General features: G+C 45.7%; 1 protein-coding gene across 1 annotated transcript; it reads right to left on the bottom strand.

The window, feature by feature from the left end:
- Positions 1-264: 264 nt before the first annotated feature.
- Positions 265-23,213, bottom strand: LOC104255073 (glycerol-3-phosphate acyltransferase 3). Its single transcript, XM_059826800.1, has 12 exons — positions 23,070-23,213; positions 12,982-13,054; positions 7,543-7,813; positions 6,966-7,040; positions 6,373-6,462; positions 6,077-6,170; positions 5,554-5,669; positions 4,016-4,071; positions 3,441-3,526; positions 2,774-2,902; positions 2,215-2,294; positions 265-1,349 (listed from the first exon to the last, which is right to left on the bottom strand). The coding sequence occupies exons 1-12, from the start codon at positions 23,211-23,213 to the stop codon at positions 1,223-1,225; spliced, it is 1,341 nt and encodes a 446-aa protein (XP_059682783.1). The 3' UTR covers positions 265-1,222.
- Positions 23,214-24,616: the final 1,403 nt, after the last annotated feature.

A 24,616-nucleotide genomic window follows, 5' to 3' on the forward strand; every position in this document is an offset into this window, starting at 1 on the left:
TCTAGAAAGGATAAACACTAAGCCATAGATGTTCCTTAGAGTCCAAGGAGCAGGGGGGGAAGGAAAAAAAGTCAGGTTAGAAATCAGTAAGAGCTCAACTACAATTGGTCCTTTATGTCCTAGTGACTGAAATTTCCATGACCCTAATTAACTTCCCAGGAAGTGTAACTGTTTTATTTACATACACATTTAGAGAAGGGTATAAATGCCACACAAGACCCATTAGAAATATAGAATTTATTTCTCTTTACATTCAGACAGCAATGTATTGCAGATTTGAACATGCCACATCTTGTATCATCGGTGACTTATGGATCCTATGTTTATAGTTGTGATAGCTATTGCTAGCCCAGATCAACACAAAATGTGTTTCTGGAGTGGCTCTTGAGATCTTTAAGCCATTAGCAGCAATTTTTGCAGAAGGGTAGTCTTGAAAACCCACTTAATAAAATTTCATCTGGTCATAGCCTATGTTATCCAGCTGCTTACTGTATCTTACCTTTACAGCTCCAGATCTCAAGAAAGCAATTTTGACAGTAGCAGCGGACAAGGAGATTGAGGACTTGCCCCTTATCTTCCCTCAAGTAGCAGTTCTCAATAAAGGCAATACCATGTTATAAGGCCACCAAATTCCTCATGGTCCGTGAACTGTGCTTTTGGCAGGGCAGCTCCTTTCCCATTCTTTAGGGTCTGCAGCCCTTGCTTCCCTTGCGCCCTTGCATATCCAGGTGCAAGCTACAGTTCTGACAACATCCTAAAACATGATTTAAGTCATCTACAACTAAAAGTCTGTGAGCAACAGGAAAAAAGACAAAATCGTTATCTTTAAAGCTTCAGAGTACCATGAACAAGAGGTATCTTCATAACCAGTGTCCTGACAGCATCTGTTCAGTGTACTTCCCTTCATCCTCACAAGCTCAGGAAAAACCATGGTGCTTTTTTCCTTTTGTCTCTTAACCCTCCACACATTCAGCTAGAAAATGCCAGGAGCTGCAGTGCATCATCACATGAAGATGGGGCGGGGCAGGGGAGTGAGAAGAGTGAAAAGGGAGGGAGAGGTAGAGACACTGCCCTTGGCAGGCTCTGCACCAGCCATACAGAGAATATGCATACACGTGATGAGGGATGTTGTTGCTCCAGTTTTTGTGGCTTTTTTTTAATTAAAAAAACATTATTCCTGCTAAGGCTGGTTGTGCAAAAATTAGTTTTCAAGAACCACCATTCAGTCTGACTCTGTTCCTGTAGACAGACTTCCTATTGATCCATTTCTCACTAGCATCTTGCTGTAGTTTTTCTGCTGTTCTTCTTTGAAAGTATCTTTGACTTTCGCTCGTTTCAGACCTCCATCCCTGGAACACAGCAAGAGAGAAAAGTAACCCATCATGACTGTTACCACTATTGTTATCAAACCATGTATTATATTATCTTAGTCAACTCGAGAGTCTTAACCTAAAAGATTATTAAGAAGGCTTTTCTTCAGAACTTCTAGAACATCCAGGTTTAAAAGCATGCTCATTAAAACATCTACCTTAAGCCATAATGCTTACGCAGTCCAAATTTTGAGTTTAGCCTGTTAAAGCAGCCTACTCATGTTGGTAACAGGTTGCATCTACCATAGAAATCTTTGCCAACCTGGGGTGCTATTTCCCTAGGCTGTAGAGGCAGCCAGTCTTGTGCAACACTATAGTTGTGTCTCACCTTACATCACTCAGAGGGCCAGCTGGGCCTCATAGTTGAATCCATTTGCCTGTTCTGTTCATCAGAATCTTGCTCTCATTTGCTTCATACAGCCCTATGAAATCTAGGCACTATGTTGCTATGCACTGAGGTAGGACATGAGAAAGTCAGAGCAGAAAGCCTCAAGCCCTGTGTTTATTTTTTGTTGTTAGTCAGTTGTGCCAAGTAACTTCACTTCTGCTCCTTAATCTCAGCATGAGTCTCAACATGAGTAACAACTGTGAAGGGGACCTCTTCAAAAGCATCAAGCCTTTAGGTGAAACTCACTGCATGAGAGCTACGTGCTCCAAAGACTTCACACATTTTTTATTTTTGCTTTCACATACACATATGTTCATGTGGAGCTACTCCCTCATTTTCTCCCCAGTGGAATAAACTTACGTTGAATGTTATCTGTCAAAACTACAGGAGGGAGCACCTCTCAATCAAACTAACAACAGATAGTCCATGAAGTCTAACAAGGATGCCATCACTCACCAGGGAAGTTCAGTCAGTCCTCCTTGGCGAGCAATGGCTGACTTCACTCTGTTGGCAAACTGAACAGCGTCTTCACCTTCCTTCAAGGGTCATAAATTCAACATAATCAAAGCAGAGAGAAGTGAATTGAAACAGATTTCCAATACTTTTCATCTACTGCCTCATCAAATTAGCTCACTGCCAAACAATCCATCCCTTACCATGCCAACACAATCTGATGTTTCGATGTGATAATAATTTAGCTCATTTTTCCCCTAAAGTGTTGAAATTAAGGGAAATTTTGCTCCAACAGGATGGAATATTAACAGCATTGCTACTGCGAATAGCAGTACATTTACTGCTATCCTTTGCATATTTGATGCACTGCTAACGGTACCGAGCTGCATCAGGAAAAGCTAAGTCCAATCATACATCAAAGTCAACACTAACAGAAGTCCAGTAAAAAACTGATTTGGAGACATGGGGTGGATAGGCGTTTTGGGAAAAAAGAGTAAAGAGAGGCACTTGCAGATACAGTCAGGTTCTTAAACAGCGATCAGTCAACCAGATGCTAGATTACCTTTCTAAACATTGGTGGCATGTACCACACATTGCAAACAATGGCCCAGCTCGTCATTATTCGCAGCAGATAGCTGACGATGTTATATTTGCTGCTGTTCCAGAACGCATCTCCAAACTGAGGATCATACTGTAAGGGATCACAAAAACAAATGATAAAACCCTTTCCCCACAGACCGTCGTGGCCTGCCTCGGATCCGAGGTGGATGATTTCAGTCACATGCCAGAGTAAGACAAAATTCACAACTGACACGTTCGCTTAGAATGAGGCTTTAGAAAAATTAGCCTGTGCTTACTAGTGCTGCTTGTGATTACATGACAGAACCAGCAGCAGATGTCACCCATTTGCCTGAACAGCCAGAAAAGCTAAGTGTGCTGCGAGCTGCATGCTCCTCTTCCCTTCGGCACTGGGAAGGACTAGCTGATCTCCCTTCCTTCCAGGTTTCTGGAGGAAGAAGCTGACCCCACCAGGTCCAACCAGCCAGGCTCCATAGGCTAAAGGACTCCACTTTCATTTCAGCCAGTTATACTCTAGGAGTCATCCACAGCGTGTATCCAATTGCCAGAGCTACTGTGCTTTCATTAGCAGCTGTACTGAGACAGCTTCCTACCACCCTGACAAAAACAGATCCCAAACTGAAATTCAGCAGCCAGCTATTTCCACTTACTTTGATTGCAACAGGATAGATTGTCCCTCCTATTTCAAAGCTCCCCTTCTTGAACATCATCACAGATGTATTGTTTATGCAGGTGCCTGTCCAAAAGAGAAACTCAAGTCATCACTTCACACAGCCTACCACATTTCAGCAGCAACACTACATCAACATACAGGTCTTATGCTCACTGAGGAGCACACGCAGGCCCTTTATAGGTAAGGTTAAGCACCTCTCCCCTGCTTGCTTTCATTCTTTGTCTTACGACTGGCTCCCTGAATGAAGCCAGAACATGTGTGAGACAAAAAGCACAAGGCTGAGGTTAGATCTGTAGGACAGTGAATTGATATTCACAGAGCAAAAGAAACAATCTTCCCATTCTTCTGCCTACAGCTTCTGCCAGGAGACCCGGCAGCCAGGGACAGTATTGTGTTGTCGTCGTGTAATCTCATATTAAAGATGAAAAATAGGAATGGCCTAATAAAAATCTAAGCCAGAGGTGAAGATACATTTGAGCACCAGAAGCCATGAAAAGAGAACAGGGATGACATCTATACTGAATGGAGATAAGGAGCAGTTCAGCTTCTTACCTTCTGGAAAAATTAAGATTGGGAGCTTGCTCTTATCCGCCACATGTTCCCTGAGTCTGTGGAAGCAGAAAGAAAGCTTAAAAAAAAATGCCTTTCCACTCTTCTTTCCCCAGGCAGGTGCATTAAAAATATCTTTACCTACAACACATTTGTTTGAAACCGAAGCATTTTACTAGACACTAATTTGTACCTGCCTTTCTGTTTCTGACAAATCTGAAGCTTTGTGCAAGCCATCCTTTAGGCCCCTGGTACATTATACTGAGGCAACATCCTGTTTTCTTTCCTCCATATTATTTTATTAATGACTGTCAGGGAAGCCAACAATTGTATACCATTAAGTCAGTCCAATTAAGTCTGATCAACTCAACCTGCAAGAAATTGCCTACATAAGAAAAAAGGTCTTGTGCAGCAGTCCATCCAGACTCTGCTTACTTAACAGATTTCTTGAAAGAACGACTCCTAAATGCCTACAGCTCACATTACTTGAGTAACACTTGGATGACTTGGCAAAGCTGTCCTGCTGCACAGAGGCCAATGAGGTGGTGAAGAAGTTAACCTGTCAAAATTAACCTAGAAATTCTTCCTAATTTTTAAAGAACTTCTATCACTGTACTACTGTTCATTGGTATGCCTCTGGTGACATTCTGCAGAAAACTGCCTTTGTAAGCAGCTCAGTTTTTTTAGCTAGACACAACTTTGCCCCTCACCCAAACAAGCAAAGCTTGTTTTTTTCTAGTGGCTCAAAATTTCAAATGAAGTCGAGACAGTTCATGTCACAGAAAGTCCATTTCTTCCATCAGTATTTCTCTTCAACAGAAAATCCCAGAATTTGAAGTTATCTTCACATCCTTTCAAAATGTGTATCTGCATTCATCAGACATTAGTTAGATTATTCATGGCTACCCCCATGAGATGTTTTGTGACAGTCTGCTGCAATCCAGACCTTACCAGAACCTTTGGTCAGAACTGTTTCACGCTGTATAAACTTTTCAAGCCTTCCTTGGTGACCTGGGAACCTGACATTTTGACCACAGTCTACTGTACCAAAGCCCACACAAGCAAGCCTATTCAGGACATTCCGAGTGATCCGGTTTGCTGTGTGCCACCCTTCCAACTCATTCCAAGAACTGCTGTTGAGCCACTGCTATGCTGATTGCTTCCACCCTACCTATATCTACCGATTTGCAATACCCTGCATTATTCCAGCCTACAGTAATGCGGAATTACAGATAACTCATACCCCTGTGATCAGCATTTATAAGCAGCAGTCATCATTTGGAGTAAGACAATTGGAGAGGGCTCCTGCTAAAAGAAGATGCTTTCGCAAGTCAGCCTTTTGCCCTCTCGAGATCCCAAGGTTCCAAGTTCCCTGTTTCCCATTGCAACCTCGTCAGCTTCTTGGGCTTCTGTCTTTCCAAAGCTTTAATTCTTCATCTGGGTCTTTGATTGTTCAACGACTCGTGGGGGATTACAGACCCGGGCACCAGCAGGTAGGAGTTACCCTGGCACCGCGGTCCCCGCTCCGACCCAGGCCTCACCTTTTTGTCACTAGATGGCGGTCTTTGATCTCCGAGCGTTCAAACCAGACGTGAGGACAGGCCTTGACTGTGGCTCTCTGAATAACTCCCATCAGTCCACCGTGAACCTGGCCAACCTGCAAGCCCAGTAAGGCACGTCAGCACAGAAGACACCTGAAAAGCAGAACTTCCTCTTCTGCATCCCCCTCAGAAAAACCCAAACACACCGGAGACTGCAAGCCAGGGCTGGGCAGCACCCATAAAAACTATTAAAATGCATTCACTTGAAAGGATCTAGATGCATGCATGGAAGCATCTCTCAGGTATTTTACCAGAGGAAGCACTGACACTGCCAGAACAGCTTCACCAGCACGTAACTTGTAGCCCAACTTCAACACAATTTATACTTTTCCCCACCGACTAGCGCTCGAGTTAACATCTCTACTGCAAAAGTTAAGTACTGAACTCCACAACCAACGCCCCACAACCTTTCCCTTTCCTGGCCTCTCTCCCTCTGCTGTGGTCATCATAGATCTCCTCATACCATTGCATAGCATCCATCATTTGTCAAAATGATCGCATCTATCGGTGATGTGTGGTTGGCAACACAAATTCCTCCTTTCTGAGGTTTGTTTTCCCTGCAATTACATAATTTTTTGTTAGACTACTAGTGCACTAAGCACCACATTACACACAACAGTTCTATAAAGCCGTCAGGTGAGTCAGCATCTAGTGTGCCATTAACCTGCGCGTCAGGAAAGAGCTGTCCCATTTCAAATGGTATGCTCACACACATAGAAATACATAGCGCTTTTGCTGTTATAACATCAGCTCACTCACTTGTTATGGTAACGGATAGTACCAGACAGAGCTCTGACAAGGATGCGGGAGCACGTGAGGTGGACCACTTCACTCAGATAGTTTTTCACACTGAAAGAAATCACAGGCATCTGAAAAATCCTGGAAAACAGCTAGACACACCCACAACACTCTCCAGCCTACTCAGCCCAACTCAGGGCTGAAATTCTCTTGGTACTGTGGAGCACAGAGGGATATTCCCAGCTCTACCACACACTTGCTACAGCAGCTCAGCCAAGACATGTCATACCCTTGGTCTGACTTACCTAGGCAAGGCTGTCATCTCCTCACTGGGTATTTTTTATCCCAGCATTGTTATCTTCCCTACAACACTCCCTCTGAGTCTCTCATGACAGCAAGAGGAGCCCATCAGAAACCACCAACCTCAGTGCCAAGCCTGGCAAGAAGTCAACCTCAGCCCAGGTTCAAAATGCCACTAAAAAGCAAGGCCACAAGTTCATGGGTGGACTATCAGTAGCCTATCACTTGTAAAATCTGTCCAGTCCTAATCTTGAGCTGTCTGCACTGATGCAACTTGGCAAGTTCGTCCCTCACGCACCACGCATAGTACCTACCTGCTGTTTGGCAGCTGTCCTACCATTGTTGTCCCCACAATCATTGAGGTAATCCCAATGGCAGCGAGGGTAAAGCTACAGACAAAACAGACATTAAATCAAAATAAGTAGTTTTGCTCATTGTAATATCACTTTCCCCTTTAAAATGGAAAGGGATTGCAGGAATTCAATTATTTCTCAGATAATTGACGTATCCAGTTCTCTAACTCAGTAATTCCCTGACACATTGCTCAAAATCACGGTCTAGCAAAGGCAGCAGATTCAGATAGCCCAATGCATATAGCATCAGGGAGTTTTAGAATTCACCCAACTTACACTTAAGTTGCCAATATACACGATTTAGGGGAAGCATTCACAGAAAAGATGACCGCTAGCCCTAATCTACCCTCCACAATAAATGGCAAGATAAAAATGTTCTGAATGGCTTCTTAACTATTCAAATCAGAGTTTAAGCCAGTTCATCTTCTGTATCTGCTAATCTGCTTTTGGGTTAAAAAAGCTGAGGTGATGTTTCCCCAGAAAACACACATTTTCGTGTTCCCAGGCTGACAAAATCCCTCAGCACCCACAAGCTTACCGTAGGGGCAGCAGGAAGCAGTACCGCACTATAACCCCAATGCCCCACACAACAGTCAGCCTCAGGCTGATGTAGTGGAAGTTGACATTAGTCCTTGTGAGGAGATTCCAGGAGACCAGCTCTTCAGAGGAAAACCTTTGGGTGACTTCATCTTCCACAATGGCCTCAAACCCTTTTCTGCAGAAGTAGAATATGTCAGAGAATTCAAAGTCCGCTCGATGCAGGCGTGCAATTTCTTTCTCCATAGGCGTTTCATCTCTTTCAATGATACCTTGGGAAGGAAAGGGTAACCATGTGAGGAAATAATTCCATACAGTCATCCTCCAAATCATTTGCCACTCTGCGTTACTCGAGGAGACAAATTTACTGTCAGAGTCCCTCCTATGATAGCAAGATCAGATGGGTAGTTGAACACAGCATACTCTTCAGTAGGCCAGTTCTAGCTCCCCTTCCTCACATAAACACCTTGCACGGCAAATATATCAAGTTCTGTTGCCTACTGAAGGTGAAGCAAGAAGGCAAACCCTTTCCCACCATTTGACAAGTTCAACTCAACTTTATCCAAGACCATCTTATGCTTCCAGAGGAAACCAAGTGAGACCTTGACCTTTCCATTCCCTTCTCCTGGTGCTCTGTGTATTTAAAGGCATTCAGTCTCCTCCATGGAGGCTTCCCTGTTCCCTACGCCAGTCTCTTATCAGACCTTCTGGCATCCCACAGCCCCATTCAGCTGAGATATGCTCTGCTGCTATCTGCCAAAGCCCCAGAGCACAACAGCTACCTGACATCTGTGCATGGGCCAGCTTTGAACCAAATGCACCTCCCTCTCTTCACAGCACAGGTCTTTTCTATAAGCACAGACAGGACCACAATGTTTTTTATTTTAGTTTAAATCAAACAAAGAAAAACCCCCCAAAAAAACCACAAAGAAAGTTGTGGCTAGAGGTGCCTTGATACAATTTAGTTTGGCACTAACAGTTGTGTTTCAGTTCAACTCTGCCCAAATAATGCCCAGCAATAGAAAAGAAACCTGGAGAGTTCAAAATTGCAGTACAAATAGCAAGTATTCCCTCTCCTCCCGCCTTTCTGGGTTTTATACTTATGGTCTAATACGCACCAATTTCTCACTAGAGCTTTCAAAAGGCAAGGACAAATTGTGCAAGCTAAATATAAAGATCAAGTAGCTGCTTTCTGGTAAGCAAGTCTGGCTCCAGAAATTGATGACTGAAGAAATCTAGAGTAACATTTAACCAGAACAACCATCCCCCGAGACACTCAACTAGGATTACAGAGGTCCAAGTTCAGGTTGCCACTCTGTCAGACACCCTCTGACAAACTGCGTAATCTCTGTGCTTCCATGTTGAGATAAAAAATGGGAAAGGAGGAAGCACCCAACTGTTTCAAGCTACTAGGCACTTTCCCACAAATACACATCCCACAATGTGGAAATCTGCATCCCAAGGAAGTCTTGCCAGCAGAAAAACTCTGAATATATTTGCTGTGCAAATCACACACAGCATTTAAATTACAAGTGACAGGGAAAATCTTTGTATTGCGCTGTAGCACACATATGGGATAACACAAGAAGCTCCAAGATGCAAGTCTCACAAATCACTGAGGTAAACACTAAAGGACAACACGCAAGAGATGTCACACCGCAACAAAGCCTATTAGCACCTTCAGCTCTGAACTTAGCAGCCACAACTTGCAATTCCAACAGCGGATCATCTCAGTGCATTGTCCTATCACTAGCCTATAAACATAAATCATTAATACAGCACACCCAAACACCCACATGCCCTTCGGGATCTAAATTATACATACATGCATCACATCAAACATTTAGCAGGATGCACTACACTTGTGTTGTATTTTAAACCCAAACCAGAGCTCCAGTTTGTGATTCAATTCTTCTCTCAGTCAGCCCCTTAAACCTCTAAGCTGTGAAACATCCAGGACTGTAGGAGTCAGCCCAACCCGCCTGCCCCATGCTGCTGCCGGGATGGGAAACAGGTCAGAGCCAAGAAACTGGCCAGGGGAACTCTCCAGCACCCACCACACAAGTACCACTCTTCTCTCCAGTTCCCAGAACCATTGGGAACACTTCCTCATTATCCAGCCCCCAGTTCAGCATCAGCCAAGCAGTTGGCTCCCTTGGCTCCTGCTTCTTGGCTGAAACCATCCCAGGGTTCAAGTTTAACACACTGCTGGCACAGCTGAGATAGCACGGCTGTAATGTCTTGCATCACCAGCCTGCGCTGTCATTGGCACGCGATGCCCCCACGTGCCACCTCTCTTGCAGCCTTGGGACAAGCTACTCTGAGCCAAGATCTCAGCTGCACCTGAAGGTATTATGAACAGAATTAAACACATGCTGCTCAGGTGATGTACTCAGCCTTCTTGTAATCAGAAGTAACATTTAATGGCCTTTAATCCCTTGGCCATGGGCAGAACTGAGTTTGCCAAAGACAGCATTACGCAGGAGTACAGCAGACATCACTCTCAACCAAAAAAGCCATAGCCACTGCTTTACTCAGTGTCACAGTACAAGCCCCAAGCCTTCGAGTTCACATACTCTAGTCAGCTAATTATACCAGGCTCAAATTAGACACTATCTACTTACAGTCACATTATTCACATAAGCTTTTCTTTTAGTGGATGTCACTTTCAAACTTCTGACCTAACAGCATTTTTGTGGTTTTTTAAACCCACCAACTTGAAGAGGACTGCCTTTTGACACAGCCAGCACCCACGCTGACAGCTGCAATGAGACAGACATCTATCCTCCAAGTATCTGCTCAGCCAAGAGCTACCATTGGGCCTGGCACAAACACGCTGCCCTCTAACACAGAGGGACCTTGAGGTGACAGCACCAGGTAATTCCCCACACAGCAACTACACCAGCTAACATTCTTTTTGGGACTATTCCTTATCACACCACCAAGGCAGGAGCACTGACTGCCATTTCTCCCAACAAATGTAAAATGCGCTGGATTTGGTACTGCAGAAAATGGTGGTGTCTCCTCAGTCATGCTCTCTCTTGTCTTTCATATTGAGAGATGCTGGATTTTAAGGTCTTTCAGGGAAAACCATTTTTGCTCTGCCTGGGAACAGGAAAACTTGCCCTTGCACATGCATCTGCAATGCTCCCTCCCATCCTGACCCGCCTCCTAGTGAGGACTGGATGGTCAGGAAAGATGGAAGAGGTGCTACACATTTCCCTTCAGCACTTAACACGCATAGTCACTTACCTTTACCCTGTTTTAATCAGCTACTCCATAATTCATTATCACCAGGAATTTCTCCTCCCTCAGTAAATATTGTGTAATGCAATTAGGCCTCTGTCTGCTCATGTTCTGTCACCTCAGGGGATGCCAACTTATATATTGCACTGTTAGACCTACACTTGCCCTGGCCCTCAAGTACTTTCATCCACACACAGGAACTCCTAATCACAAGTCAGTTAGTCCTATGCTTAAAAAGCTCCCAAGAGCAATATACAGAGCATAGCCTGGCACTGAAGACTCCACATCTCCCCTGCTCCCCAGACCTTCTCAAGTAAGGAACAGTTAGACTCCAGAAAGGGCCACCTACCGTGGGGAAAGGTTTTAATTTTAATTTCAAATATAAAAGGACATAAAAAAGTGTGCTTCAGGCCACCATTGCAATTGTGTATCCCCATCCATAAGACCGCTTGAACACAGCCTGCATGCAATCATCTGTATGAATTACCTCAGGCCATTTTTACTGTCATTAGCCAGTGGAGTGCACCCAGATTAGTCCAGGCTCTGAACTACAGCACATATTAGCACTATACACCCCTCAGCCACACATACAGGGGAACAGGTACTTGTAGCTTTATGGAAAGATAGCTCATAGAACATGATCTACTAGCCAGGTCCTCTCTCCCTTTACCTTTCTTTTCTAGAGAAGAAAAAGCTATGTGCCAGAATGATCAGATGTCTAGGAAGACAAGAGCTCCTACTGTGTGCATAAAGCCCTCTCACTGACCCATGACACAATGGGACACTATCACCCTTGCAGGAAGAAAAAGGATATCTTGCTGCATCACTGACAACCCGTGAAACATAGATAGCAGGGCACTGATATTATTTGGATAGATCACTCACCTTGCCTTCCCTCCACCCAAAAAACCCCACCCCACAACATTCAGGACACTGGTGAGTGATACAAGACACACTCTCTCAGCCACTTTAAAGTCAGCAATTAAATAAGACAAATTTTAACCTGTTTTAAGAGCTACTGTGTAGTATTTCCACTTTATTACTACAGGTGCTAACTGGCAGCAAATCCAACTGTCATCGGAGCCTGTTTCATGTCTGGCCTGCAGATAGTACAATACCAGTGGTTACATTATTGATAAAGATACTCCTTCGGAGATGAAACGCACACAACTAGTTCAACAGTTCAGTCCCCTTTACTGTATCACATTCGCATGAGCTAATTGGTAGAATCGGGTAACAACTGGCTTATCTACTAACTGGCAAGCTGGTCATGTTTCCAGCTGTGCTGCCTAATGAGGGAGCACACAGAAAATGCTGACAGCACTGTCAAATGCTGTCAAAAATGACCCAATCAATAGCAATCCTGAAGCAGTCAGGAACCAGGAGAAAACCAAGCGCTGGCTGCAACACCTTCTTCAGCCTTCTCCTATTTCCTGGGCAAACTCAGACTGCTCTCACTGCACTTACAGCTCCAAAGTCTCACAGCCAACTCTGACCTAGTACAGCCTACCATGACGCATGCACAGTATGGGTTAAGATATAGTAAAAGAACTAATTTCAAAATTAGGCTAAAGGAAGAAATATGAAGCAACTCTTCAGTTGTCTTTCTACAGATGATGAGTCTAAGAAATTCGTCTGGCAAACACTGAAGTAACTCCAGGGGGCAAAAGGTGAATAGCAGCAGAATGAAAAAAGGGAGCAACACCACACACTTCCATCCAGCAGTCCTACAACAGAAAAAGCACTGAGCTTGGGAAACAAAAGCGCTGTCCACTAAACATTCAGATCTCCTCAGAGATTGAGATAGTTGGCCAGCAGCCCTGCAAGCAGTGACCTAAAGACAGATTTCAAGACAAAAATCAAGCTCATATTGTAACTCGAAGGTTTCCCTCAACTGAGGACGGTCTCCACCTTGAGACCTACTTTGTTTTGTTAATGTTATTTCATACCCTTCGTTTCCTCATCCCCTGATTTTTCAACCATTCAGTACAAGCCAGTAAAAGAAGCATTTCATTCTGCAGGAACAGTTCTTGTGCCAGTAGCATTGCAAAACAATTAGATGTAACAGTTAGCTCGTAACCACCCCACCTCTTCTCCAGTTCTAACTCACATTAACCTCTCCATTTGAAAAGAACTCAGCTCTCCTACTTTAGAACATTAGTCTTATCGATTTGACTTTACCCCAAGCTCTCACCATTAGCAGCAGGAGTCTTGAGCATCTGCGGCTGTGGCTTTTTGACACCTTTTTCTATCCGTATAGTGGCCCACTGTTGAAGAAAAAGAAAACATTAATTTCACAAATGTAGTATTCACTTAACAAGAGAGTCACCTAAAAAAGCAACAGTTAATCAAAGACAGGTTGTGATTTTCAAAGAATATCTTCACCAGGTAATCATCACCCATCTTCCTCAGATGTGTCCAAAAACCCATACACAGTTCCTCTGAAGAAACACTGCCTCAGTGTATTTAATAACCAAAAAAACCACTCAGTGCTAGGCAATACTTCCCAACTCAGCTTGCCAGTCTTCGGAGAGCCGACTCGGTGCCTCACAGATATTGCAGCTCCAGTTCAGATACACAGCCACCAAGAACCTGATAGGCCTCCGTCAGCCTTCCTACTTGTACACCAGCTGCCAAGTCGTGGCCGCATGGGAAGCTCCGGGAGCTGAGTTAGACAACAGCCCCCGAGCACACAACACGTGTTCACAGAGCCAACAGATGCATCACAACTCAGCTTGTCTTCTTTCAGAGTAGTTTCACCATACTGAAGCAAAAAAAAAAGTCCTAACTGGGTTAGGTCAACTGGAGGCCTGCACACAGCTAACTCCACTAAAACCCAAAACAGCATTTGCAGTCCTGGGAAGTGTCATTTAAGTTCCGTCTCAGTCCAAAGAAGATTGCACCCAAGATTTTTCCAGCCTGAACAAAACTGAAATTTCCCCCTTGACTCTGCAACTGCTTATTTCTTGGCATTTTAGAGCTCTGAGCAGCAGACAAACAGGCTAAATCACCAGATCTAGTGTGCGGCTGCAGACAGCCCTTCCCCTGCCCTTGGGAAGGGTTGCCAGCCCACTGGGGTTAACCTGCTCTTTTCTAGTGGGTGGGCTGGGAGAATGAGATTGAAATAGGTGATAAAGTAAGTTCTGTTCCCCAACCAGTGTCAAACATTCCCAGCAGCTCTCCTCCCTGCAAACCCCTGCAGAACCACACAGGCATCAGGAGACTTCCTCTCATTTCCAGCCCTGATGGGGCTGGAGCCAGTTTAACCTGTTCTCAGGCCAAAATGCCTTCTTGACCTTCAGCTGACTCAGTTCCACACAGTGCTTTTAAATAGCCCTTCTACCTCCTACGTCAGGCTTCATTTTTACTGGGTTAACGATTACAACCCCTTTGCCACCCCAAAGCCTGCCTGTGATGACAGAGTAGCCCTTCTGGCCTGGATTCTTCCTTTCCCTATGTGGCAGCTTTGCGAAGGGATGGAAAAGCTCAGCCAAAGAGGACTGACTTTGTGGCTCCCAATTATGCTTATTAATTCCTCCCCCCACAGGACTTAATCCTATTTCTAGGAATGCTGTTATAATAGGCATTTCCAAGACAGACAGGTGACCTGGCAGAAATGAGCTTGTATCAAAAGATCAGGATATTATCCTGTTCAAACCTTAACAACTTACTCTCCAGTCCTTAAGCAGTATCAAAGGCATACTTTGTTTTAACAGCATACAGATGGCCCTCGCTGGTCTGCACAGAAGGGACCCAGACCGATGCTAAACCATGCAGTTTCCACCTCTCCCCTCCAAGAGAGCTGTGGGGCATTCAGGGATGGAGTTCCTTTTTGAAGGGTCAATATCCTGACTCATGACATTATCCCCACCGCATAACTTCCCACGAAGAGCCAGGACTGCTTACTATAGCAGGTCTCACTGAATCACAACCTACCCTGCCAATATATTCACTTGTTTCCTCAGTTCTGCTGCTGCTAAGGCAATAGCTGTTCCAGGAACTCATTTTAGCTGTAGGCGTAACTCAGTGCTTTCCAGCTACACATCATCCTTGGCGGTGCTATGGCCATAAAAGTTCTGGGAAATACCAAAATGAAACATTGTTCAAGGAAGAAACTATTCACAATACCTCCATTTCTACTACTAAATAGATTTGGGGGTACAAGCAGGCCAGCAAATACATTGACACAATCATTCTCTGACCAGACTTGAACCACTGTATTCAATGAATTAAAATCTCCGTAAGCAGCTAAGTCACATATTACATAGAAGAGAGGAACATACTTGGCTAATGGTCTCAGCCATACACACTAGCTGAGAAAGTAAGTCTTCATCTTCCAAATCCTCTCAAACAGGTAATCAAAACCTAGCACTGCCACCTTTTGCTTTGCAAAACCTGGGAGAACAGTCTCTGTTTGGTGCTCAGAAAAAGCATGCAACACTCCCTTCACAACGCTCTTGCTACAGAAATTCTGCAGTTACAAGTTCATGCTAGACAGTGTCAAAACATTTGAGCCTCAGCATAGCCATTAGGACACAGGTTATAGAGACATGCCTTTGTAATGCTCAAAAGCTTGTAACATCCTACTGTACTGCAGTATCTTTTGACATTTTGCTATGCAAAGGAAGCAGCGGACTCTTCCCAAAGCAGAAATTGCAGGGTCCTGTAACCCAAGTAAGTTTCTACTGCTTAGATGCATTTACCTACCCTATTCAGAAAAGTACATTCCTGCTTCCGAAGTAGTCTGACCTTTGGTCCACGGGTTCATCTAACTCCAGAAAGCTGTAGTACTCCACGTGGGAGATGGGGGGGACAGGGACAAAGAGAAAGACTGGAGAAGATAGTTGCCTTTGCCCTCTACCCATGCCTTCCCAGGAGGTGGGAGCACCGCCACAAGCTTGACACCAGCATGGCATCTTGTACAAAGGCTGCACAGAGCATTCCAGGGGACAGCTGACTTGTGCTCCACAAGTCAATAGCTGAGACAGTTTTACTTTTGGTGCCAGATCTCCCAGGGGATTTAAGCATGCTTCATAAGACCAGCAAGGAGACCAGCTCCCCCTTCTTGGCCCAGAGCCTTTGAGCATTCATAAGGGCCCATGTCCACCAGGTGCTACAGCAAACCTGTTTTAAGCCCTCTATGTCAGCTTTCTTCTTCCCTCAAATCCATATTTCCAAAAACTATGCATGTCCCAGCAACCAAGCAGCAAGACATTTTTACTTAACTCTACTTAATCTAATCCTTCCACCTATTCTCAGGCACCTGAAATAAAGGCACTATCATCAAAGCCAAAATTTGAACTTTGATCAAGTGAAAAGCTTGTTTATATCCACTTTGGAAAACACCACATGCAGCAACGTGAGTAACTTCCCTTCCTTCCTGCTAGCTAGGGATTTGCACCATCCATCGCTGTTTCAGCCGGTTCCCATGCTAAAGAGCAGCTTTATGTGACAAAGAGCTACGACAATGTAAGCTGAGCCATCCCACAGAGGGGAAAATAATGTGTTTGTGTATTAGAGATCAAAGCATGAAACAAATTATAAGCCATAGCCTCCGTTCTACTCAGTAAATGAGCAAAAAGCAGACGGGTAGGTCATTTGGATTTATCACTTACTAGTAACTGACACAAATCTAAATGGCTTCTCACAGCTTGCGAGCTGGTGCTGAGCAGGCAGTCTCGAGTACCTTAGTGCAGACCTAAGTCTTTAGCAGGGATTCCTGAAGCAGTTTTGGGGAATGAGTATAAAACACCAGGCTCCTGAACAGATTAAAAGCAGTTCTGCAGCTGGGGCTACTCACTGAACTAACACTAAGTTAGAAAGCAGTACAATCATAGAAACTACATGAACACCACCACAGGTGTGATTTTGAAATTTTGGTATTCCAACTGCTCAGGACAAAGTGGCTTGGATGCTTTAATCACACAAGGCACAGTCTGAAGACACCACACTAGGCAAGGAAAACATATCAACCTTTCCCTGAGAAGGTTTTCCTCCTCATCGGAAAAGCTTCTAATTTATCAGTACCTTAAAAAAACCAAACACACAGCCTATGCAAAATGGCCAAAAGATCTATTTCACTTATGAATCACTAAGCAATTCCCACATATATAAGTGCTGCATACGTCTTGAGAAAGATTCAGTTAGACCTCAGAGGCAAAAAAAAAAAAAAAAAAAAAATCACACATTATTTACAGGAGACGTCAAAAAAACCTTATCTCCAGATAAGATAGTTGCCAAACTATCTCCAAAGCCAAGCTTGAACATCTTGTTTCATGAAAGCACATCTAGAGATACTTTGTTAGGATCTATCACAAGTCAAGTTATTAGGAACACTTCAGGGACTTCCCCTGTTTCCCTAACAGATGGAGCTTTGCCTTTCACCCCGTTTATCACCTTTACATCACCTCAAACACAATGTTTGACGATTATTTGTTAGAGGAGAGAATTACTGACGATGACTGAAATGGAGTTAGTCATATGGAATTAGATCACTGGCGTTCTTTTTTAAAAGCACTGCCAGGTCATGTTCAGAGCAAAAGTTTACACGCTAGTTTAGGTGAACACTCCTCCTCGGAGGCTCTCCAAGCCTCAATAATAACAGAAAGATTTCATACCACCTCCCACACAATGGTACGTTGTTTAACACAACAAAATCTGCATGTCAATTATTGGGTTGGTTTGTATGAGGAGGAGAGGAAAACACCACCAAGAGGAGCAACCATTTCCGAGTGAGGGCAAAAGGTCCTCTGTGGTCTCCCATGCCATCTTTTCCTCATTCTGATGGGACATCCTTGTCATCACCTCCAAGCAGCTTTCCAAACTCTTCTGCACATCTGAGTTGTACAGCAAGTCCTTCTTGGTGGACAGGTATCCAGAGAACAACAGAGAGTCCAGCTTTACAGGAAAACACCAAGGGCATCAGCAACAGAAATGCCAAGCAGCTTCTTTTACACCAGCTTCACAAACTGTTACTTTAAGGTAAGCTCTGAATACAGCTGCTGTTATTTTTAACAGCATTTACTTATCAACAGTATCAGAAATCCCAGCGTTCTCACACTGAGAAATTGAAAGCACTTTCAGATCAGGGTTGTTGACCAGAAAGTTGCCGTGTTAATTAGTGATACAACCCCAGCAGAGGGTAACCCTCAGCTCTGCCAACCTTATTTTTGTGCAAGGAGCCTTGATTATTAAATCTGTGGAAAACATACATAACAGCCTTCACAGAACTGGGGTCTAGGTTAATACAGCCCAGGGATTTACTTCAAGATTATGCAGCAGATTTGCTAAAATACTATTCTGAAAGCCAGTCCAAGCCCTGTAAACAAGGGTGCATCATTCACATGAGGCGCACCTCCAAGACATGCTTCTTGTTAAGATCTGGGCTGGCAGCCTTCAGAGTTACTCTCTCACTTCAGAGCCCTCCATTTCTACTCTGCCTGGCAGTCCTTGAAGGATACCAATTACACAGAGGCCTTCATTGACACTGCGCAATGACATTAGTCAGCAAAGCTTGCTTCAGAGGACAGTGAGTTAAAGAGGAAACAGCCAAAACCCCACAATGATTCACTTACGTATTAGCCCACACATTCTCCTTTTCCCTTCCCCGCCCTTATACCCAGCACCACATGCAATTCTGATGGTGGTTCATGGGAAGAAACTGCAGCCTGATGTACTTCGGACAGGACACAACAGCCCAGCCCACCTACCCTGCACAGCCACGGCCTACGGTTTGACCACAGGCACCAACAGGTCCCTTCCGCCTCCCTCCCCCCGCCCCCCCCCCCAGGTATACGATTCTCAAATTTAAGTCCATTCACATTGCCAGGGTCATCTGCAATGCAAGTACCTTCAGTTTTACCTCCTAGCTACCGAATAATGTTACACTCTTGTCTAGCAAAAGTACATTCCCTGCAGGGCAGCATAAAAAGCTATTAGAAATTGCATCTGTTGCAAGGGGCTGCTATTAAACCCAGATGGATCAGTTACAGGATGTGAAAAATACCTACGACTTCAAGGATCTGTTGTGCATTACAGAGCAACCAGCAAAACCAACCACCCAAGAAATGCTTTCTCTGCTAACTGCAAGCACCACAATCAAAGAGCCTCAAGAGATCGAGGAGGGGGAGGGGGAGGGTGCATTCAAAGCGCTTGCAGACATCAACAAACCATGAGCCTAAAATACACAATAAGGTGATGTTAATTTATAGCCGGGCTGTTTCTTAACACAAGTGGGACCTAATAACTTCACTTCCCTCACTCTGGCTCTTTTCTTAATATTTCACAATAACACACACCACACAGTTTAGAAAGACAGGAAATGTTTTCCCATTAGAAAGAGCAAGCAGGGCAGTCTGCACAAGCGCTGCTGACAAGTCAACCCTACTGTCTCGGGGAGCTAGGCACACGCCAAAGAAAACAGCAAACTGGAAAAAAACATATTGGAATTAGTTCTTAACAAGGTGAGCTGCAATCTGTCATGCAGAGAATCATCACTCAGGGGGCTCATCACTACTGCCAAATATATAGGCATACAGTCTAAACTAGTCCTCCAGATTTTCTACAAACTGATGGAATTAGAGAAACAGATTGCTCTGTGGTATTGGCTGCTCCATGGGCCTTAATGAAAGATAAATCACTTTCTGAAAGGCTGGATTTCTCCACTGCTTGGAGCTCAAATAGCATGCTTGCAGGTACCTTATCAACCCCAACTCATAGTAGAGCTTATAAAAGAGGCAATGGACTAAGACAAATGAAAAGTGAGACCAAGAGGTAAAGACACACTAAACTTAAAATTGGAAGCTATCTGACAATGTTTAAAAACAAACAGGGAGAAATGCAGCACGCTGTGATGATCGCAGAGGCAGTCCCCAGCATTCCAGCAATAGGAAAGATTTCTGTGGCAAGTGATTTCACAGCGTCAGCATGGCAGGTGACTAGCCCAGACTAGCTCCTCATAGGAGCAAACAGCTGCTGGAGATGCTTTTGTAGCAGTAATTCAACTTTTTTTTAAAAAAAAACATGCTAACGTGATGACAGAGGTCCTTCTATTAACACTGAAAGGGAAGCCACAGGCAGAAGAAAGTGAGCAGTTTCCTAAAAGTTTGCGTAGTGTGGTAAGGCAATTCAGAAACATGTTAATGTACTTTAAGAAATACCTACATGATGGGGAAAGCAGGTTTTCTAATAGCAAGCACTCTGCCTGCTGTACTGCATTCCTCTGGCATTAGCATAGCTAGTCATGCTTTTCTGCTCTTTTTCCCCCTTATCACATAGAAAAAAACCATAATCACATAGGAAAAAATATATACTTCACATAAAGCTAGTCAGCCCTAGTGCAGTACTTAAGGGTCAAATGCAACCCACAACACAACCCAACACAAGTACATCCTCAACACTGCTGTCTGTACATGCTACATTTTGCTTGGAAGCATGTGCCTTGCTGAGGCAGCCCAGCATAGAGAAAAAGCTATTGTGCACCAACTGATTGCCACTGTCAGTAATGTCAGATAGTCAAAGTGCAAGAACACTTTGTTCTTTAAAGGAGCTTTTCCCCTTCCTTTTCTTGGACCATGCTCGCAGCACCAGGAACAAGCTTCTGCCCTCCTGAAACAAGCAGGAACAGATTTATTTTTATTGGCAGGAAAAAATTCAAGCACAAGTCCAGCATCATCCTCAGCTCGCTCCATACCCCAGCCTAGATGACAACTGAACACCACAGACTCACTTTTATATGCCTTGTTTCATCTGACATGACAGCAGATATGAGCAACTTTGTATTCAGCTGGGGTGCAGAAACAGCCACCACTTTGCAGACGGTTCCTGGGATCTACTCTGTCAAAGAGGCAACAAAGGCATCAGCAGCAGTGCCGTCCTGCAGGCCCAAGAGCCCACCCTCCTGCAAAGTAACAGGGGAGACCGCCTGGGAGATCCAGGGCTGGAAGCCAAAGAGGAAGCTTAAGGAAGCCATTACATTAAACACTGTGCTGGAAAAGGTCTCAGCCATCGGAGACTGCAGCATCCTATGACTCAACATAGCCACAAAACAGACTACTGCTTCTCAGCAGAAAGCCTGCGTACTCAATTCAACAACCCAGGAAGTTTCAGACACCCAGCCAACTGCACAAGGCTAGCAGCTATGTATTTAACACTTTCCGTTGTTACCATGATTTTTGGCAGGGAAAAGTCAGGTGCAAGAACACATATCTTCAGGGGCTCTTGCAGGCGGTGCTCGGAACTGGCTGGCAGACTATCAGCCTGTCTCTGTCAGGCTGCTGACCAAGACAGGCTTGTGAGCCAAGGAACAGGAGACATTTCACAACAGAACACTTTCTTTCAGGGATTGTCCCCATGCAGGTGTTCTGAGGGCATAAAGAATTCACAGGCAAAGCAAGGCCAAGTTCAGATAAGTGGATTGAGCTTCTTCACTCTCCTGCAGCAAGTCCAACTTCGCAGATTCTTCTCAGAACACCTCCCAATTTGTCATTGGCTTTGGCTTCTTTTTAATATGTATAATATTTATATACAATATAAATACGTATTAATATAATATATTTTTAATACAATGAATGGCATGTAATTCCAGAAAGTGTTTCATGCAAAAGTAACGGCAACTCTCAAGATAAGCTCTTTGGCATCAGAAGAGCTCTTACTCTTAGCCTAAAAAGTCACCATCATCGATACGCCGTCAGCTGCTTCTCCACACTTCTGCCCAAGACATTTTGAGTCACCTCTTGTCACAACATTTGATGACACTAAAAAATAATGATTAATGATCTGAGAATAAAGAACATAAATCGTGTTTAATCACAGGTAAAGGCAAGTCATCCACACAAGACTATCTTACTAGGCCATCTAGATTGCTCCCTCAGGCCAGTGTGACCTTCACCTCCTCAGCTTCTGCTATCCAAACTTTTTTTTTCCAGTAACAACTGCATCTTCTACCCTTAAACAGGTTATCCTCATACCATTCAGGGCCCCAGAAAGTACTTCAAGCAGGTTCATTCTCACCAAAAGCCTTAAAACATTTTATCTTAAGAGGCATTTAACAGGTACTATTTTTATTAGCCGACCACCAAGGATCCTGAAGGCACTGAAGTACATGTGCAAGGTTTGACTGAAAACCTCAGAAAATAAGATGAAATTAGACAAGACCTACTTTCCATAGTCACATACTGATGTAATTGCCACAGACTGTACCTTGCACCATTTACTTTTCGTCCCTACAATTGTTGTTGGGTTCGGTTCCCCCCCTCCTTGGAAAAAGCGTAATAAAGATTTAAACCAGATCGTTTCCACTAGCCATTTTAAAATAGCCTTCCTCACCACTACTACGAGCTTCAGAGGGAACGTTTTCACACACATACGAACCACGTCCCGTCCAGAAAGCAGTTCTTTTGCGAGAACCTCACTTTCCCAGACAATGTGGGGGAAGATGGCGACTGAGGGGATGGACACGCTCGACTTGGATAGGAGTCCGTGTCTCTTGAGCATCAGCACTCCTGGCACTTGCCGTCGCAGGCGCTGGGCACGCTGCCAGACATTTATACCCTCCGAGAGCATAACCCCACACCATTTCTCTCAAGCTGACACCAAGCCGAGACAACCGCGCCCAGGACATGGTACAGCCTTAGGTAACAAGGTTTATTTCACGCTCCTGCGGGTTCAAGGAGCACACGCCAGAGACTGCACAACCACTGAATTCATACAGATTTAGATTTCTGCCTACGGGTTTGAACGCCAAAACCGCAAATGGACACAGACGATGCCAGACAGGACATAGCCTACCCCCTCTCCTCCACTGCCCTCCCTCCCCAAGGCAGGTCGGGGGGGACAGACGCTTCTCTGGGCTCCCCAGCCCTGCGCAGAGCCTCAGGGGAGGGAAAAGCCGTCCCCATCCCCTCACGCCCTCCCGCGCCGGGGACCCTCCGCCGCCCAGGGCACGGCTGGAGGCGGCGGCGGAGCAGTTGGGCTTCCTCCGGCCGGAGGGAGCCGTGCCCGGCCGGCGGGGCCCGCCAGGTCTCCTCAGGACGAGGCACAAATGTGCCGGCGCCACTGGGCAAAGGGGCGCTGCCGGAGAGGCGCAGCCCGGGCCGGGGGAAGGGGGGGCAGGCCCAGCCCTCCCGGGGTGCCCCCCTCCTCACGCCGGCCCCGGGGGACACCTCAGCGGGGGCGCCATTTTGGAGTCCCTCAGGGCGGGCGGACAAACCCCGCGGGCCGCCTCCAACCCCCCGCGCGTGCGAGGGAGGGCGCCGGGCTGAGGGGACGGCGGCTCCCGCCTACCTCCAGCGTCTTCATCAGGACCCACATATAGGCCTCGGAGATACCCAGCGAAAGGCCCAGCGCCGAGGGCACCACGATGAGGGCGAGAACCAGCGCCAGCCACACCGCGCCCACCCGCGCCACCGCCGACCCCACGTCCTCCATCGCGGGCAGCGCCCGACGCCGCCGCCGCCGCCGCCAGTGAGAGGGCGGGCGCTGCCACCCGCCGCCCTAAAGCTCCGCGGCCGCCCCCGGCCCGCCCCGGGGGCCGGGCAAGGGCGGTGGCGGGGCTGGCAGCACCGCCCCGCCGCTGCATGAGGTCCAAGGGGGTCCAAGGCATTTTATGGAAGGGGAACAGAGGGTGCTCCTTCCCGCACACATCCTTCTGGAAGCACAGGGCTAGGGAGATGGGGCTTCGCCTTGGGAGGTGATGCTTGGGGGGCGGGAAGCAGCTAAAAACAGGCCTCGTCCCCGCTAAAAACTCCTGGTGTAGGAAAAAACGGCTCCTAGGGAGGTGGACGGGAGGGCGGCAGCATTGCCAGCGCGTACTGTGGTGCTTCATGGCGGGTACGTGGGCAGGGAAAGCCCTAGGAAGCCCGAAAATAGCAGCTCGGGAAGTAAGAAGGAAAACTGGGAAAAGTTCCTGGATTTATGAATAGTACAGTAGATAAAGACAGCTAGAAAAACCAAAAGGGACAAGGTCTGCACTTCAACCACCATCATGCCTGGTCCGCCTGTGTAGTGTCTCCTGCCTTGAGCTGGAAAGAGGGATTCCCTGAGGGAAGAGGGATTCCCTGAGGGAAGAGGGATTCCCTGAGGGACTGGCCCCGAGGGTACCCAGCCGGGTACCGGGCACGCATCAAGAGAAACAAATCTTCGTGGAAAATGGCTAGAGGAGGGTTTATCCGCCCGGGCCTGTGCACGGCAGTCATATAGCACTTGGCATGACACAATCTATAGCAAGAAAGCAGTGTTAGCAGAAAGAGGCTGAAGTAGGAGAGGGATGGCAGCCTTGCCGAAGCATCCTAGGGGAAGGGAAGAACATTTTCCTCCAGGAAAAAGGCCTTCAACCTAACGTCTGCATGCATCTTTCCTAGGCGTTTTCCTAGAAAAGGGACATTTGATTTCCCTCTCCATATTCAAGAGGTCAGAAATGTATCTAAGAGCCAAGCACTTAGGATCCAAGGAAAAACCTGAATTAGACTCCAAGACCTTAAGAACTATTTCCAGGAGAGTCATGTGGACAAGGGCGTTGGATTCTGGCTCCTATTTTTGGCTCTGGCACTGCATCATCTTGGACAAGTCTTTTCTGCTCTCGGCATCTCACCTCTCCTCCCACTCTTTGCCTCATCTAGTTGGATAACTTCTCTGAGGCAGAGGCAGGATGATCCCTGACGAAGCCTCTGTGCACAACAACCACAGAAACAATCGTTCAGCTAGATCCGAGATTGTCAACCAGCACTTCAGTGTTTCCATCCCTCCAAGTGTTTAGTTGTGATCATGCCCGAAAGGCCCAGTTAGGACTGAAGGCAGGAGCCTGTCAGTGCCATACATGCTTTAATGCAAGA

Source organism: Gavia stellata, chromosome 19 (assembly GCF_030936135.1).
Source record: "Gavia stellata isolate bGavSte3 chromosome 19, bGavSte3.hap2, whole genome shotgun sequence".
Taxonomy (NCBI): Eukaryota; Metazoa; Chordata; class Aves; order Gaviiformes; family Gaviidae; genus Gavia; species Gavia stellata.